At 42.6% G+C, this 15,496-nt stretch overlaps 1 protein-coding gene across 1 annotated transcript in view; it reads left to right on the top strand.

Moving 5' to 3' along the window:
• Positions 1 to 10,694: 10,694 nt before the first annotated feature.
• MRPL45 (mitochondrial ribosomal protein L45) overlaps positions 10,695 to 15,496 on the top strand; it is a 10,559-nt gene continuing 5,757 nt past the window's right edge. The window contains exons 1-4 of the mRNA XM_004684273.2: positions 10,695 to 10,814; positions 11,653 to 11,830; positions 12,119 to 12,236; positions 15,305 to 15,403. Coding sequence (XP_004684330.1) covers positions 10,749 to 10,814; positions 11,653 to 11,830; positions 12,119 to 12,236; positions 15,305 to 15,403 — 461 coding nt within the window. The 5' untranslated portion in view covers positions 10,695 to 10,748. The remainder of the gene's footprint in view (positions 10,815 to 11,652; positions 11,831 to 12,118; positions 12,237 to 15,304; positions 15,404 to 15,496) is intronic.

Genomic DNA, 15,496 nt, shown 5'->3' with positions numbered 1-15,496 from the left:
ATAAGTATATTTAATTCTAAATTGTTTATGTTGCTGAGATCTAAACCACTTCTAGAGTAATGGAACAATTTGGAAGGCAATTTGGCACTATCAGAATAAAAATGTACATATATTTTGATTTGTGTTATTTCAATGTCAGGAATTTATCTGACATTGGTACTTGCAAATAGCCTCCTTGTCTGTAATACCTAAGTGGTTTTGGAAATACCTAAGTGGTTATGCACTCTGTTGCACAATGTAGCTATTGCTTAGTTTATCTGGGCTTGGAATATTATATATCTATCAAAAAGATTAAGGCAGAGTTACACATATTATTTATGAGATAATAACCAAATTACAAAAGAGAATCCAACCTGAGGCAAGGGGGTAGTGCCAAGAGCCAAGGAAAGAGCCAAATCAAGCTGGAGTTTAAATACTTGGGAACATATAGAAATGTAATGTTTGCAGAGGAAGGTGGGGGTAATGAAAGTTGGGAATCATAAAATGACCTGGAAAGCTGCATGGAAAAAAGATCAGCATGATAGCAGCAAGGGGGAAGGTTCTTGAAAACAACAGGTGTTTCTAGATCCTATACAGAGTTGCCCAGATGGGTCTACTTTGCCTAACGAACTAGGAAAAGATAGGAGGAAGAAAGTGAAGGAGTAGGAGGAGGATGGAGCTAATGAGCCTGAGACATGGTGGGTAGATAATCCCAATTACATAGGTTTTCAACTGAACACAAAGGATATTGAATAAAAGATTGATATCAACAGAATGACCTCACTGTCCTATTAAATATTTTTTAAAAATCAATATCTTAGATGATGATCTAGCTAGCAAAGTTAATTAGTTTAATGCATGATAGAAGCAATATTTAAAATAATTTTGACAGCTTGGAACAAGGTACCAAAATCAACAAGATGAAATTTGACAGGGGTGCAGAGTAGACCTACATTTAAATTTTAAGAAAATCAACTGTACAAGTAAGAGCAGAACTGGTTTTACAGCATTTTATGTAAAGAAAGGCTTAGGTCTTACCAAACTCAATGCAGATACAGTTTCATGTAAAGATACAATGTTAGATCAAAATAGTTAATAGTCTCACCATGTCTTGAACTGATTAATTCTAGGAGCATCATATTTAAAAAGATATAGATTAACTAGTATATGCCCAGTGAGAGCTCAGGTTGGGGAAGGATAGAGTGACTTACCAGGTGAGGAAGAATTTGATGGAGCTTAGAAATATTAAAAATGGGGAAGAAGGGCCCTCCCTGGTGCTGCAATGGCGTAAAGCACAACACTGTGAAGCTAGCTGCAGCCGCCTCGGCATGAGTTCGATCCCTGCCAGGGAGGTGACCTTCATGGTGAAGGACGCCTCTCCTGTCTCACCCACTGCTCCCCTCAGCAGTGTGCTTCGTTGATCTGCCTGTTCTGCTCCCCACTCTGTCTCTGGTGAATCCTCTCACCCTCCGTATCTCTGGCATGTACCCCAGTTCTATACGAATAAATAAATCTTTAAAAAAGGGCAATTTAAAAAAAAGGGGGGCCCTCCCTGGTGGTGCAAAGGTTAAAGCCCAGCAGCTGCTTCAATGGTGACCCACGTGGCACGGCAGAGCTCCCGTCTCTCACCCGCTGCTCCCCTCTGCAGTGTACTTGCCTATTCTGCTCCCCACTCTGTCTCTGGTGAGTCCTCTCACCACCCCTGCACTCTGGCCCATATGCAGTAGTGTGTGCATAAATAAAAAAAGTGAATGGGGAAGAGTTAAGATAGGTCAATAATGACTGTCTTCAAATAGCTGGTTTTGTCCAATATGAAGCTAGCAGTACAAAATTGTCAATATTCAACCATTTTGATCTATAAAAATGGCAACTTCATTTGATTCAACATAATAGAAGAGGATGTAGACCTATTTTGTAAGAGGGCAAAGCGAAAGCCATTGGGTGAAAGAGAGAAGTAAATATTACATCAGTATAGGAAGGAATTTGTCACAATCAGGTGCTCAAGAACAAAATTAATTGCCTCATAAAGTCGTAGGTTCTTTTTTACAAAGAGGGCCCAGGCCCTCCCTGGTGGCTCAACGGGTGGCTTAACAGCTTGCAGTGTTGAGTTGGCGCAGCCACTTCAGTGCCAGTTCGATCCCACCCTGGAGGAGCTGACCCACACGGCCGGCAGATCTCTCCTGACCCGCCCGCTGCTCCCCTCAGCAGTGTATTTCAGTACATCTGCGTGTTCTGCTCCCTACTCTGTCTCCGGTGAAGCCTTTCACCACCCCTGCACCTCTGGCTTGTACCCCAGTTCTGTATGCATAAATAATAAAGAAAATCTTTTTAAAAAACAAAGAGGGCCCAGGCAGAACTTGATGACAGTCTGTTGGTGATATTTAGAATTTTCTCCGTGACCCATTCTATGTCTTCAACCTAAGTAGCCCCGCTCAGGACAGGGACAACACGCCAGATCCCTGGGAGTGTCCTGGCCATTCTCTGTTGCCTTACACACCTGCGTCTTTATGCACATCAATCCTTTTGCTTAGCATTCACGATGCCTTCCTATGCAGCCTGCAAATTCCCAGTCATCTTTCCAAACTCATATGTGACCCCATCTCTCCTCTGTACCTATACTTTGGGCTTTTATTCTGCAAACACACTTATCATTTTTAAAAAAGACTTATTTATTTATGTGGTACAGGACAGCGGTGCAGAGGCAGTGAGAGGGTTCACTAGAGACAGAGTAAGGAGCAGGATAGGCAGGTCCACCAAAATACACAACTGAGGGGAGCAGCAGGCAGGTTAGGAGAGATCTGCCGTGCCATGTGGGTCACCTCTGGGGCCGGGGATCAAACTCTCACTGAACTAGGGAGGGCCAGCCACTTACATTCTTTTGCAATTTGGGGGGATATATTTTTCTCTTTCTTATTAAATCTAAGTTGTATGTGAACTGGAAACATGTCTCTTTAATGCTCACATCTCTAATGATTTAATTAGAGCAGTAACTGTAGAGTCAATATTCACTAAATAAATGAAGTTGGATATTTTTATTAGTAGATGTATAAAATTAAAACATTATTATCCTATGGTGATGGCACATGGGTGATATGGTGATGGGAAACCCAAGGGGATTGCAACTGAGATGGAAAAATGCACAAAAATATGTAAAAATGAACTATAAAATATAAATAAAATAAAATTAAAAAAAACATTATTATAGATGTATATTGAATCAAATACTCATTAAAATGAATATTTTTCTTATGTGTGATGCATATGGATTTTTTTTCAGAGTTATTCATTTTTTAAAGTGGAAGTCATGATTTGGGTTCCAAAATCAGCTTAGTTCCTAGGCTCTTTCCAAGAAACACTTAACTGACCAGCCAAGACCAGAGATTAGAAGGGAAGGTAGAAGAAACCAAGGCAAGTTGAGGACCTTTCCAGAAAGATGCATATATGCACTAAATTGACTTTTAGTTCCAGAGGCTCCCTGTGCCTACCAAAGTCCTTCTGTGCATCATAGACTGAGCAAGTCCTTTCCAACTCAGTCATTCTGTTGATTTGAGAAGTATTAAGAAGTGGTCTGGGGCCCTCCCTGGTGGTGCAACTGGTTAAAGTGCAGCACTATGAAGCTATCCATGGCCATAGCAGCACGAGTTCTATTCCCCGCCAGGGAGTTGACCCACATGGCGCAGCAGACCTCTCCTGTCTCCTGTGCTGCTCCTCTCAGCAGTGTATTTCAGTCAGCCTGCCTGTTCTGTTCCCCGCTCTATCTCTGGTGAATCTTCCCAGTCCCTGCACCTCTGGCCTGTACCCCAGTTCTTGTATGCATCAATAAATAATTTATTTTTTTAAAGAAGTGACTGGGAATATCTAAGCGTCATCCATAGGGAGAACATACATTGAAGGGAGGTACATGCAGAACAAAGAACTAGGGGAGAACTGGGACAGGTAGAAGATGAGACGTGGTGCACAGAGCCGTCCTGGCTGCGGGGAGGCAGAAGCAAAAGGTCAGATCTTGGGTCTGCTGAACCGGATGTTCTTTTTGAATTAAGGCGCTCCAGCCCTAGAGCTCTCTCTTCCTTCCCTATGGCTCCCTCCCCATGTCTCCCCTCCAGGCAGCCCTTATGGAAACTCTGAAACTCCTTTTCCTCTTTCCTTCCAGATGGGGATCTCTGGCAGAATGTCCTGGCCTGTGTGACTGACTCGGTTCTCTCTGCCAAGGGATGAAGTGGAAATCTGCTTTCTTGGAAACCAGTTAATGTCTTTGGGAAGTGTGACCTTACTTAGGAAGAGGTTGGCACTTTTGAATCTTTGCATAAAGGGGAGGTAAGAAAACCATTTCCAGCATCCACGGTGCAGTGACTCACAAGAATACTGGCATCTGAAAACCAACATGTGAAATTTCCTGTCTCTGAGCTCTAACCTCAGGATCACACCCAACTGTATGGGTCTTCTCTGAGTTTTCAGTAACTCTGAAGTATTTTTACAATTGTCCAAGGAGACAGCAAACATATACCTACTATTCCACAGGATAACTGAAAGGGACCCCTGAAGACTACCAGCTCAATGTCATCAATTTCCGATTGACCCCTCAGGAATTTGGGGATTACAAGAAGTTCTCTAAAGTCCATAAAGCCCAGAGCATGACTCCAGTCCATAAATAACTAGGCTGAGGGAAAGAGAATGGAATTTGGGGTGGGGTTGGGAAACCCGAGTTGTGTCCTGAGATAGGCCCTTGACTCACTGTGTGATAATGGCCTGTCACTTCCTGATCAGTATTCCTGGCTCCAGACCTCCTATCACCAGCCCTTTCCTCTGCCTGGTAAAATAAAATAAGAATTTTATTCTTTCTTCAGAAAGTTAAGCATGATCATTTCTGTAACCCAACTTGACGAGTAACCAATCTCTTAGTGTAGCAACACAAGATGATCTTACTCATTTTATGACCAATGTATCCTCTTTGTGGTACATAAAGCCAGGAGGACTGTAAACTTTTCTTTGTTGTTGGGACCTCATCCTCAGGTGAGAATGAAATACACAGGTGATGGCTTTCCTGTCTGTCTTCTGGGATGACACTTAGGGCTGCTAGCCAAAGCGACGGACAGATATTTGGGAGATAGCCAGGAAACACCCAAGTAGGTCAGGGAGTGAGTCAGGGCTCAAGGACTGATACCAGCCTCTCCCACTCCTGCCAGGAAACCTCTGGGGTGAGCTGGAGATGAGAGGAGCAAGGGGCGGGCCTCACGCTGGCTTCCCCTGGGCCTCTGGCTGCGGTTTCACCCTGGTTTGCCCTGCAGCTGTAACGTGCCTGCTCACACGTAAGCCCAACTCGCTTTCCCTCTCCCCCTTTCCCTTGCTCAGTCTCAGAAACAGACAGACTGTTCCACTCCAGAAGCAGCGCTGGAGACATGAGGTGCGCAGGAGGTACAGAACCAGGTGTGTCAGGAAGCACGGGCCAAAAGACAAGAGACTTATTGTCTAGGATGTGAGTAGGAAGTAGAAACTAAACTCGCCTCCAAGGAGTCCAGCATAAGAAAGGACAACAAGAGCCATATCTGGGCTGACAGTGCTGAGAGAACAGCATTGGAGGCAAGGTGGGTGGGGGAGGGACCCAGGACACCGAAGGCTGGGCTGGAGACCTACCAGGTGGGAGAGCAGACCAGAGCAAAAAGGCAAAAAGGCACAGTTCTGGTTTGGAGGTGCTCGGCTCATGCAAAACCATCTCTTTTTCATCCACACCACCCCCAGTCTGTGGCCATTCTTAGAACACTCCTCAGGTACAAAAACACTTTTAGGCAACTCTGGGTACAGATCACGTTTCCACTTATGGCACCTTAGTACTCACAGTAACCCTCCATGGCAGGTTCTATTACTCCGTTTCAGAGATGGGGACATGAGACTTAGAGTGTGAAGTAACTGATTGTAGAGTTTAGAAGTAGTGAGTCAGGTCTCGTGAATTCTCTACCAAGTGGCCTTTGATTTGAAGTCAAAGAAAATCAAAATGATGTCAGAGGGTAGACAATTCCTTAAAACTTCCAAGGAGCAATAAGGTGCAGAGCAGGTAAGGAACAATGAATGGAATGTCTTAATTACTGAATATAGGTCTTTAAAAATCCTGGAAACCAGCACTGAATTGACATAAGCCTTCCTGTGGTTTGCTATCCCAGTGCAGCCATGGTGCCCTCTAGTGGACATTTTGTGCATTCACACAATTTCCTAGGCTGATTTAGCTCGGAAAGAGCTGAGAAAGAAACCCAGCCACAGGTGAGCATCTCCAGCTCCAAGGAAGATTTGTGTTTGCATGCCAGGCCAGGGTCCATTCAGTGTATTCAGCACTTGGCTTACAACGGTCCCCCAAGGAGTCCTTGTCTGTGGACAAATGAGCTCAGGCTTTGTATTACTAATAGGACCTCAATACACATCACTGGGACTTAAATTGAGGGGTCTAGAAAGTGACTTCTTTTTTAATGAGGAAAATTAGTTATCAGAGATGCAAAGTGGCTTCCTAAGGTCACACAGTAAGTCAATGTCAGCAATGGTGAGGCTAGAACCCATGTCTCCTGCCTCCCAATCCAGAACTCTTTCCACTGTTTCACAACTCCCTATTTGTTAGTTGGTTGATGTTTAGCTGTAAATTGGTATGCACATGAGGACTGAAGTTGTAGCTATAATCAGGGAATTGTTTTTGCTTTCAGCCTGCCCACAATCCATACACTTGTAATTCTTTTAATATATTTATTGACCATCTACTGTTGCCAAACACTAATTTGGCATGGTTTTCTAAGTTTGCAGGCCTTTTCACAGGATATTTCAATGTCTGAGGACTGGGCCAGACACTCCTGGAACTTCTTCCCTAAGTCCAAAGCACAAAGGTGTCGGATTTATTTCTCTCTCCTTCCTCCGGCAGAGGTAATCCCTGGGAATGGAAGTGGGTTAGAAACAGATTACTCTGCTCCAGAGATTTAGCTCTCTCCTCCCTAAATGTGGTAGGCAGTGGGGGGTAGAGTCTAGGGAGGGGGATGACAAACAGCCTGACATTCCCCTTTAGGATTATTGCTTGGTTTAGCCAGCTGGCAACTAAGAGCAGAGGAATTAGATTGTTCAGCTAGATGGAACAGCAGGAGCACGGGTTTCTTTCCTGGCTGAACCAGGATGAACATTATCTCTTGGTAAACACACCTTTAGAAATAAAGAGCCTGAGGCAGGCAGGAAAAGATAATGGAAAAGGCCTTTTTTTCTCAGCAGCAAAGAGTGGAAGGTTGAATTTGAAAGAAGAGCAGACAGGGGAAGAAAGTCCTGTTGATAAGGCTAAAGAATGACCCTGGGGCTTGGAGACCACTTGCATTTTCCTGAAGGTTTGAGCTTCAGCAGAGGTGAGAACTACTCCCTAGGGGAAGAGAGTGGAAGCACAGGGTTTCCTGAGGAATCCAGGCTAGATGCTCTGGTTTTAGGACCTGCTAGGGTGGTCCTTGGGGGCAGGGATGTTATCTGCTTCGTGCACGAAGAACAATGAGGCTTCTCTGGCCTCTGCAGGCTCTGTAAAGCCACTCCAGGCCTACCATGGGGCTGAGAAGTAGGACCTTGACCAACCAGAGTGGGCACGTGTATGAAGTAATTAAATGAGTAGCAATTCTGTTTTTTTCCCTCTAAGATTTATTTATTTGTTCATACAGAACTGGGGTACAAGCCAGAGGTGCAGGAGCGGTGAGAGGATTCACCAGAGACAGAGTGGGGAGCAGAACAGGCAGATCGACAAAGTACACTGCTGAGGGGAGCAGCGGGGGGGGGGGTGTCAGGAGAGGTCTCCCTCACCATGTGGTCACCTCCGGGGCCAGGGATTGAACTCTCACTGAAGCGGCTGTGGCCAGCTTGTAGTGCTGCATCCTAACTCACTGCACCACCAGGGAAGGCCCATGAGTAGCAATTCTAAGGATCAGGTAATTTATCACCTCCTTTCTACAGGTGAGGAAAAGAGGAGGAGCAAAGATATAAACTCAGGTTCTACAGCACTGTTAACCACTATGTGGGAGCCATAGCAGTCAATTCTTGGAGCAACAAAGAAGCTCGGGGCATTTTTAGGTAAAGGTCAGTTGAGAACATTTCTTAGAAATTCAGAATTCTTGGTTTCTTCTAAGTGGCCTTATCTTGGACACTTAAGTTTGCTTTGCTCTTCTTATTCTCACTCAGGGGAGGGGGGTAAAATATAAACATGGGACAAGCAAATCTATCACTTGCTTTAACCCAAGTAACATGCTATTATAATTAATAAACACTATAATTATTAGAGACTTCCAGTTCTCCGAGGGACCTTCCTTACTCAAATCCACTATGCTTCCTCTAGAATATAGATTCCCAGGTAGAATTTGAGGAGTTTCAATCTTTGATATCTTTTCAATCATTGCCACTGGAGGAAAAAATAATGCAAGTACATACCCCATGACTCAAGTGATACCTCATCCCTTTTAACTTCATATATAAATTTCAGTAGGACAAAGGATTCCAGGAACTCCCTGTATTTGGAGAAACAGGAAATCAAAGTTTCCCTCACGCCCATAATATTTCTCTCTGGGATTGTACTCAACCATTTATTGAATAAATAAATATTTGATTGTGTACTATGTGCAAGTCTGTTCCTTGCAAGTTTGAGTATCATCAACCTCATTCCTTCCCTTACTTGCATAGAAGTTCCTTTTGTTCTTATTTTGCTTTTTCTAAAATATGAACACCTAGGGTTGCAGGATTAAGAAATGTCCTTATGGTATTACTTCTCCAGTAGATGGTCCCAAGTTTCCACAAAGTTAATGAGCTAGAAAGATAATTTTTTTTACCAAAAATTAGTTAATTAAAAATTTTTCATTTATAATTAATCTCTGAATGAGTTAACCTATATCAACTTCCTTTTCATTGGATCCAGGCTGATATGGAAGAAGTTTGCATTCTTTGAGTCAATGATTAGAGGGCAGATAGAGATGATCTGAGATGTTTGTACTGGCTACTGTGTGACGTTAAAAATAAATTCAGTAGTGCAGCAAATAATCTCAGATAGACTACAGCTATGTATTATCAACAACTTACATATCATGAAGTGGGGTTTCTTCAGTTGGGGAGAGTAGCAAACTGAATTAGTGTTTTACATTCTGGGGTATAGACAGGTGGGAGACTCTTAAGGTAGCAGGTAATATTTTTATTTAAATATTAGGTCTCTTCATTTAAACATTACTAATATGTATTTTTTTTTAAATTATTTATTTATGCATACAAGAGCTGGTGTACAGGCCAGAGGTGTGGGAGTGAGAGGATTCACCAGAGACAGAGTGGGGAGCAAAACAGGCAGATTGACTAAAATACACCCTTGAGGGGAGCAGCAATCAGACAGGAGAGGTCTGTGGCACCCATGTGAGTCAGCTTCCTGGCTGGGGATGGAACTCCAGCTGGATAGTGGTGGATAGTATCACAGTGCTGTGACTTAACCCTTGTGCCATCAGGGAGGCCCAGTAATAGTACTTTTGAACATCTACACGTAGCACCTAATTTTACGTCCCTACTAGTGTGTCTAGTTACAATGCTGTGTGACTAGGACTTAGGGGCGGAATTCTTACCTTGAAAAATTTATACATAGACAATACATGTGATCCCCAAGCCCCAAGATAATCTTTCTTTCCTTTGATAGTCCCTAGCATTTTGCGTGGGTTTTTGTAGTAAACCTATTACAGGCTGTAAGATTCTTTAGGGAAAGCCCATCGCTCCTAACTCATTGCCAAGTACTGTAGGTAAATGCTCAATAAACATTAATTGGCAGTATAAAAAAGCTTCCGCGGGTAAGCATGACAAGAGCCATTCAGCATGGAGTACAGTCCTGGATATTCAGGATGGCCCCCACATCATGAATCCTTTGACAAATGAATGTGAAACAGTATAGTCTCGTAACCTATGGATTCGGGAGTTAGATGATTGAGTTTGAATCCCACTCTGCTAGTATTAATTAAACGATTAATTAATCGTTTAATCTTAAACGATGTGTACTTACTTTCTGAGGCCTCATTTCATATGTAAAAGGAAACTCTTACTCTCGTTTGCCATGAGAATTGAGTTAGTATATGCAGCATGTTTAGAAAATGGCGGGCATCCGCTAAACAATTTCTAAGTATAAACGACTGTTTAATATTAAGCCCGTGCCTCTTTCCTGAAATGACAATGTTTGTATCAGCCCATATGTCTTTTGCTTCAATAACAGACGTCATTATGTTTATTCAGTAAACACGGTAGTCATTAACTGCCTGCATTTGACATTACGAATTTTTTTCACACGGTCCAGATTAGGAAACGAGGTCTCAAGTTGAAGAGTACACAGCATACTGAGGCCAGACCCTACTCGTTTCTGCCCTTCATGGGATCCAAGAATCCATGGGAGAACACTTGCTTCATAAGCACCTTTTCACTTATGAAGTGGAAACAAGGTGCAGCAATGCCCTAACCTTGCAGGAATGCAGCAACTCCCGGCCGCCAGAAAACCTCGCGCGCATGCGCAGCTCGCGCTCCAGCGCTCCGCCTGGCGCGTGACAGCCGTGCATTCCACCCTACCCCCAACCGGGTCTTACTGCGCACGCGCAGTCCGTACTCCACCCCACCCCACCCCACGTGCACGTGCGCGTTCGCGACCGCTCACCCTTCCGCGGAGGGCACGCGCCCTGGAAAATTCCAAACCCCAGCTAGCTCCACCTCTGCGCCTTCTCTTGGCCGCTGGCTCTTCATTCTATCCCGACGGCCTTTGCGTGAACAAAATGGCAGCCCCCATGCCGCGGGGAATGTTTTGCTTATCCAGGGCTTTAGGACGGTGGTCTCGGCAGGTGGGTCGGGTAGGACGAGAGGGGCCTGAGGAGGGGAACAGAGTAGAGGGACAGACTCGGTTTGTGGTTGTCCTTGGTAAGTGTGGACAGTCAGCGGCATACCTAGGGAAGAGTTTGAGGTAGACAGGACCCAGCTACTGAGCTAAGTAGCCTAGTGGAAGAGCATCGATAGAGCCTTGCATTGTCCGCGATTGACTTTGGTCTCGGTCTCTCTGGTGGGAAAGAAGTAATGGTTTGGAAAGTGGACTCACTTCTTCTAAATGCCCTGAATTGAACAGTAGCTGGCAAGGAGGGAGTCCCGTTCTGTCACTGTTCCCGCCCGCACAAACACGTCAGTCAAGAGACATGGCCTTAGAGAGCTTTTTGATCAGTTTGGACCTAGAACAACAGAATAAGGTTTACAGTGGGGTTCCTAAATAGACTAATGAGCAGGTTATGATCTCAGTAAATATAGAGGAGATGCCAAGAAGAGGAATTAAGCGTTTTTAATAGCAATTCGCTCACTTCATTTTAAGTTACCCATCCGACTGAAGGCTCTTTCAAAGCAGAAACCGTGCTTTAACCAACTCAGCATTCTCAGAAATTGACTTACTTCTGTCCTATGGAAATTACGAAAGAAAGTCGATAGTAAATGTTGAATGATGTTAATAGGGGTTGCTTACTGACTTCTAGTAAAACATATCCATAAGCATTAGGAGTGCAACACACTGCCCCATGATCTGTGACTTTACTATTTAATATATCATCCTTTGGGTGTGACTTTTCTATCTTTGTTTAGAATTTTTTCAAGAAGGTAGATTTTTATTTCCAGGGCGACTAACCCTTTCCTGCCTTTCAGCCAGTCCTGGTGATTCAGTCCACAGCTGTAGTTCCAGTGAGAACTAAAAAACGTTTCACACCTCCTGCTTATGAACCTAAATATAAATCGGAAAAAGAGTTTTTAGAATATGCCCGGAAAGCAGGACTGGTCATTCCTCCTGAACGTTTGGAGCGTCCTTTGCATCTGGCTTGTACAGGTGAGATGGAATATTTCTGAGACCCTGATTAAACACCGTTTTGCTGGAGATCTTCTGGCAAGTGGAATGATTTGCACCGTGATTTTGTTTTCACATTATTCCTAGTAGGCAGGCCTGAAGTCTACAGACAGAAGCTCTCAGATATTTAATTATTCTTTTTTTTTCTTAATGAGACCGAATTCCCTGTACATTCTGTCTGCTTCAATCATCTTTTATATCCAAGAGCCTCCTAATTTTATATGCTCTCAATCTTTCAGTGCTTTCTTATTTTTCTCCTTGTCATAACAGCTGGTATCTTTGATGCCTATGTTCCTCCTGAGGGCGATGCGCGAATATCATCTCTTTCAAAGGAAGGACTGGCACAGAAAACTGAGCGGTTGAAGAAAAACGTGGCATCAAAATTATCGTAAGTATCTGAGACTGAGAGTCCACATTGTGTAAAAATTTCTTGTTGCTATTTTATTCTGAAAAGGACCATCTTGGGTTAATTTTGTGTTGGCTGTAAGTTCCTTGATAATTGAACAGTATTTTTTTTTTGTAATAAAGTTTGTAGTCAATGTAGAATACCTTGGGAAATGAGATTTTTAGCATCTCTGCCGTTATTGGTAGTATTGTCATATTAGGGAGTTGAAGTTTATAGGACACACTTGATCACATATTTTATAATTCTAAATAATAAAAGAGAACATTTTTATGTGACAAATACTTTGGAGTTCAAATCTGAAAAGAAAGACAAAAAAAAGAAAAGAAAACAAACCTATTTTAGGGAACTAACCAGGGCCTCGCTGGTGCGCAGGGGGTTAAGTCTCAGCATTTTGAAGCTATCTGCACCCACTGTAGCACAAGTTCAATCCCCAGGCAGAGAGGTGACCCACATGGGGCAGCAGACCTCTCCTGTCTCCCCCTATATATTCCCCTTAGCAGTGTATTTCAGTCAGTCAGTCTGTTCTGCTCCCTACTCTGTCTCTGGTGAATCTTCTCACCCCTCCTCCCCTGCACTGGGCTGACAGCTCAGCTCTTATATGCATAAATAAAATAAATCTTAAAAAAAAAAAAAAGGAGCAGAACCAAAACCTTTTTCTAAGAGAGACTTTTAGAATTTGTCACTCAGATCCTGACTATACCTAAATGATAGGTTCTTTAGGGTCATGTGTAGATTTCTGCTGGGCAAGTGTATTGACTCAGTGTTAATTCTTCATGTGACCATATTTATTTCTCTAAATATAGGTCTTATCACAATTCCTGCTTAAAATTCTGTCATGGTTCCCTATTTCCTGAAGAGTAAAATCTAGACTTTTTTTAGTGTTATTTAAGGCATTTTTATTTGATTCTTGCCTTCCTCTCCAGTATCATTATTTCCTAATTTCCTCATCTCCAAATTAAGCATTTCCAAACAAATTGTTAATTCCCTGACAATTACTGTGTGATGCTTCTGCCTCTGCATAACCTGTCCTTTGCCTGAAAATGTCTTTTTCTGTCTTCTTGGTAATTCCAACTGATTCCTTAAGAGCCAGATGGACATGGTATCTACTCTTAAGCCTTCCCTAACTCTTCTGGGAGCTGCTTTTGCAACTGCAGCTGTAACTGAATATTTAGTACTTCTAGTCATTCTACTGCAATGATTCTCTTTCATGTCATGTACTATTCTCCTGGACTGTGAGGTTGTTGGTACTAGGGTTCATGATGAACAAAGCGAACGTAGATTTATCTTAGAATTATCATCTAGGGGAGGAAAACAGTCATTAAGTGATGACTGCACACGAGTAATTATAGGTACATGAAATATGAGTGCTCTGGGAACATATGGCGGGGAAAGATAACTTGGTCTGGGAATTCTGGGACGACTTCCTTGAGGAAGTTACATTTATAACTGAGGTTTAGGGGGCTTCCCTGGTGGCCTAGGGATTGTCTCAGTGCTGCCATCTCTGAGTTTGACCTGTGGCCAAGGAGCTGGCCCACATATGGTGCACCAGGACCTTTCCTGTTTTGCCTGTTGCTCCTCTTAGCAGGATATTTCAATAGATCTGCCTGTTCTGCTCCCCACTGTCTCTAGTGAATTCCCTCACCCCCTGCACCTCTGGTCTACTCCTCAGTTCTTCTATGCAAAAAATGAATGGAAAATTAAAAAAATAATAAAGCCAAGGCCTAAAGGATTGCCTGGAAGTAGAAGGGTGTAATGAGGAGTAGCATTCCAGGAAGTCAGAACAATGGAAGCAAGGAGGCAAAGGACGTAAAGGGAGTATATTGCTGAAACTGTTTTCTGTGTCGATTGAAATGATCATGTGGTATTTGTCCCTTATTCTATTGATAAAGTGTATGACATTGACATTTTTAAAATATTTTATTTATTTTTGCATAGAAAAACTGGGGTGTAGGCCAGAGGTTCGGGAGTTGAGAGGATTCACCAGAGACAGAGTGGGGGGCAGAACAGGCAGGTGGAGTGAAATACACTGCTGAGGGGAGCAGCTGGTGCCATGTGAGTCACCTCCCTGGTCAGGGATCAAACTCATGCCTTAGCATTGATAGAACTGATACTTAACTCCTATCCCACCGGGGGCCCCGTTAATTGACTTGAATGTAAAACTGAACTTGCATCCCTGGGATGAGTTTCACTTGATTATGGTGTCCCATTTTCTCTTAGTGTACTTATGTTAATAGCATTTGAAAATGCTGCTGACACTAGCGTTATGCAGTACATTACCATTACCTTTCCCTTCCTGCATGTTTTTTTTTTTAGGAGTTAAAATGCTTATTTTTTTTTTAGTGCCCCTAATTGTATAAATTATCTGTCAGTATGTTGTATTGAGTATTTCAGTAATTTCATCTTCAAGAAGAAATCTCTCCTGGAGCCTTAACTGTTTCTGTTTGGACTGGTGCTCTTTAGGCACACTGTACATCTTAGGATCTACTTTGTTATTTTCCTAATATTCCTCTTATCTTACTCTTGCATTTTTCCCCTATTCCTGGATCTTGTGTCTTTCATATTTTATCCCACTTTTTTTGCTGGAATACCTTCCCTATCAACATTCTGAGAAAGGGTGCATGATAAATGAGGCCTTGCAAATCTAATTCAGGCTAGAATTCTGCGCTAAAAATAATTTCTCCTTGGTTAAAAGCCTTGCTTCATTGTCTTTCTAACTTCTAATGTTGCTACTTGGAAGCTCAGTGTCGTTCTGACTTTTGAGTCTTTGTATGATGAAATCTGTGTTTTTTCTTAGTGCTGATATGGTATTTTCTTTGATTCTGGAATTCTGAAATTTCACTATGAGCAAAGCCTTGGTCTTTCTGTAGAATGACTTGGTCTTTCTTTAGAATGATTGACTTAAGTGTGAGTTAGGATATTGAATTTATAGAACTTGGCATATTTAAAAATCAATAATTCAATAAATGGATAGACATTAGTGGAAGTTAATGTAAGTTGAGAGTTACGGAAATTGCTTGATGTCTTCTGATTCAACATGCTTATTTTTACAGAATCCAGAAAATAAAAGAACATGATGCTAATTTTAAAGTAAAGGACTTCCCTGAAAAAGCCAAGGATATCTTCATTGAGGCTCACCTTTGTTTAAACAAGTAAGTGAATTCCTTATCTTACAACCACTGTAAGTGGCTGCTATTCTGAGTACAGGGTGTTTTTTTTTTTTTTTTTTTTTTTTTTTTTTCAGG

This window comes from Condylura cristata, unplaced genomic scaffold (assembly GCF_000260355.1).
Source record: "Condylura cristata isolate star-nosed mole 26May11 unplaced genomic scaffold, ConCri1.0 scaffold00017, whole genome shotgun sequence".
Classification (NCBI taxonomy): domain Eukaryota; kingdom Metazoa; phylum Chordata; class Mammalia; order Eulipotyphla; family Talpidae; genus Condylura; species Condylura cristata.
The sequence above is the reverse complement of the archived record's forward strand: the minus strand, read 5'-3'. Positions and strand labels throughout refer to the sequence as shown.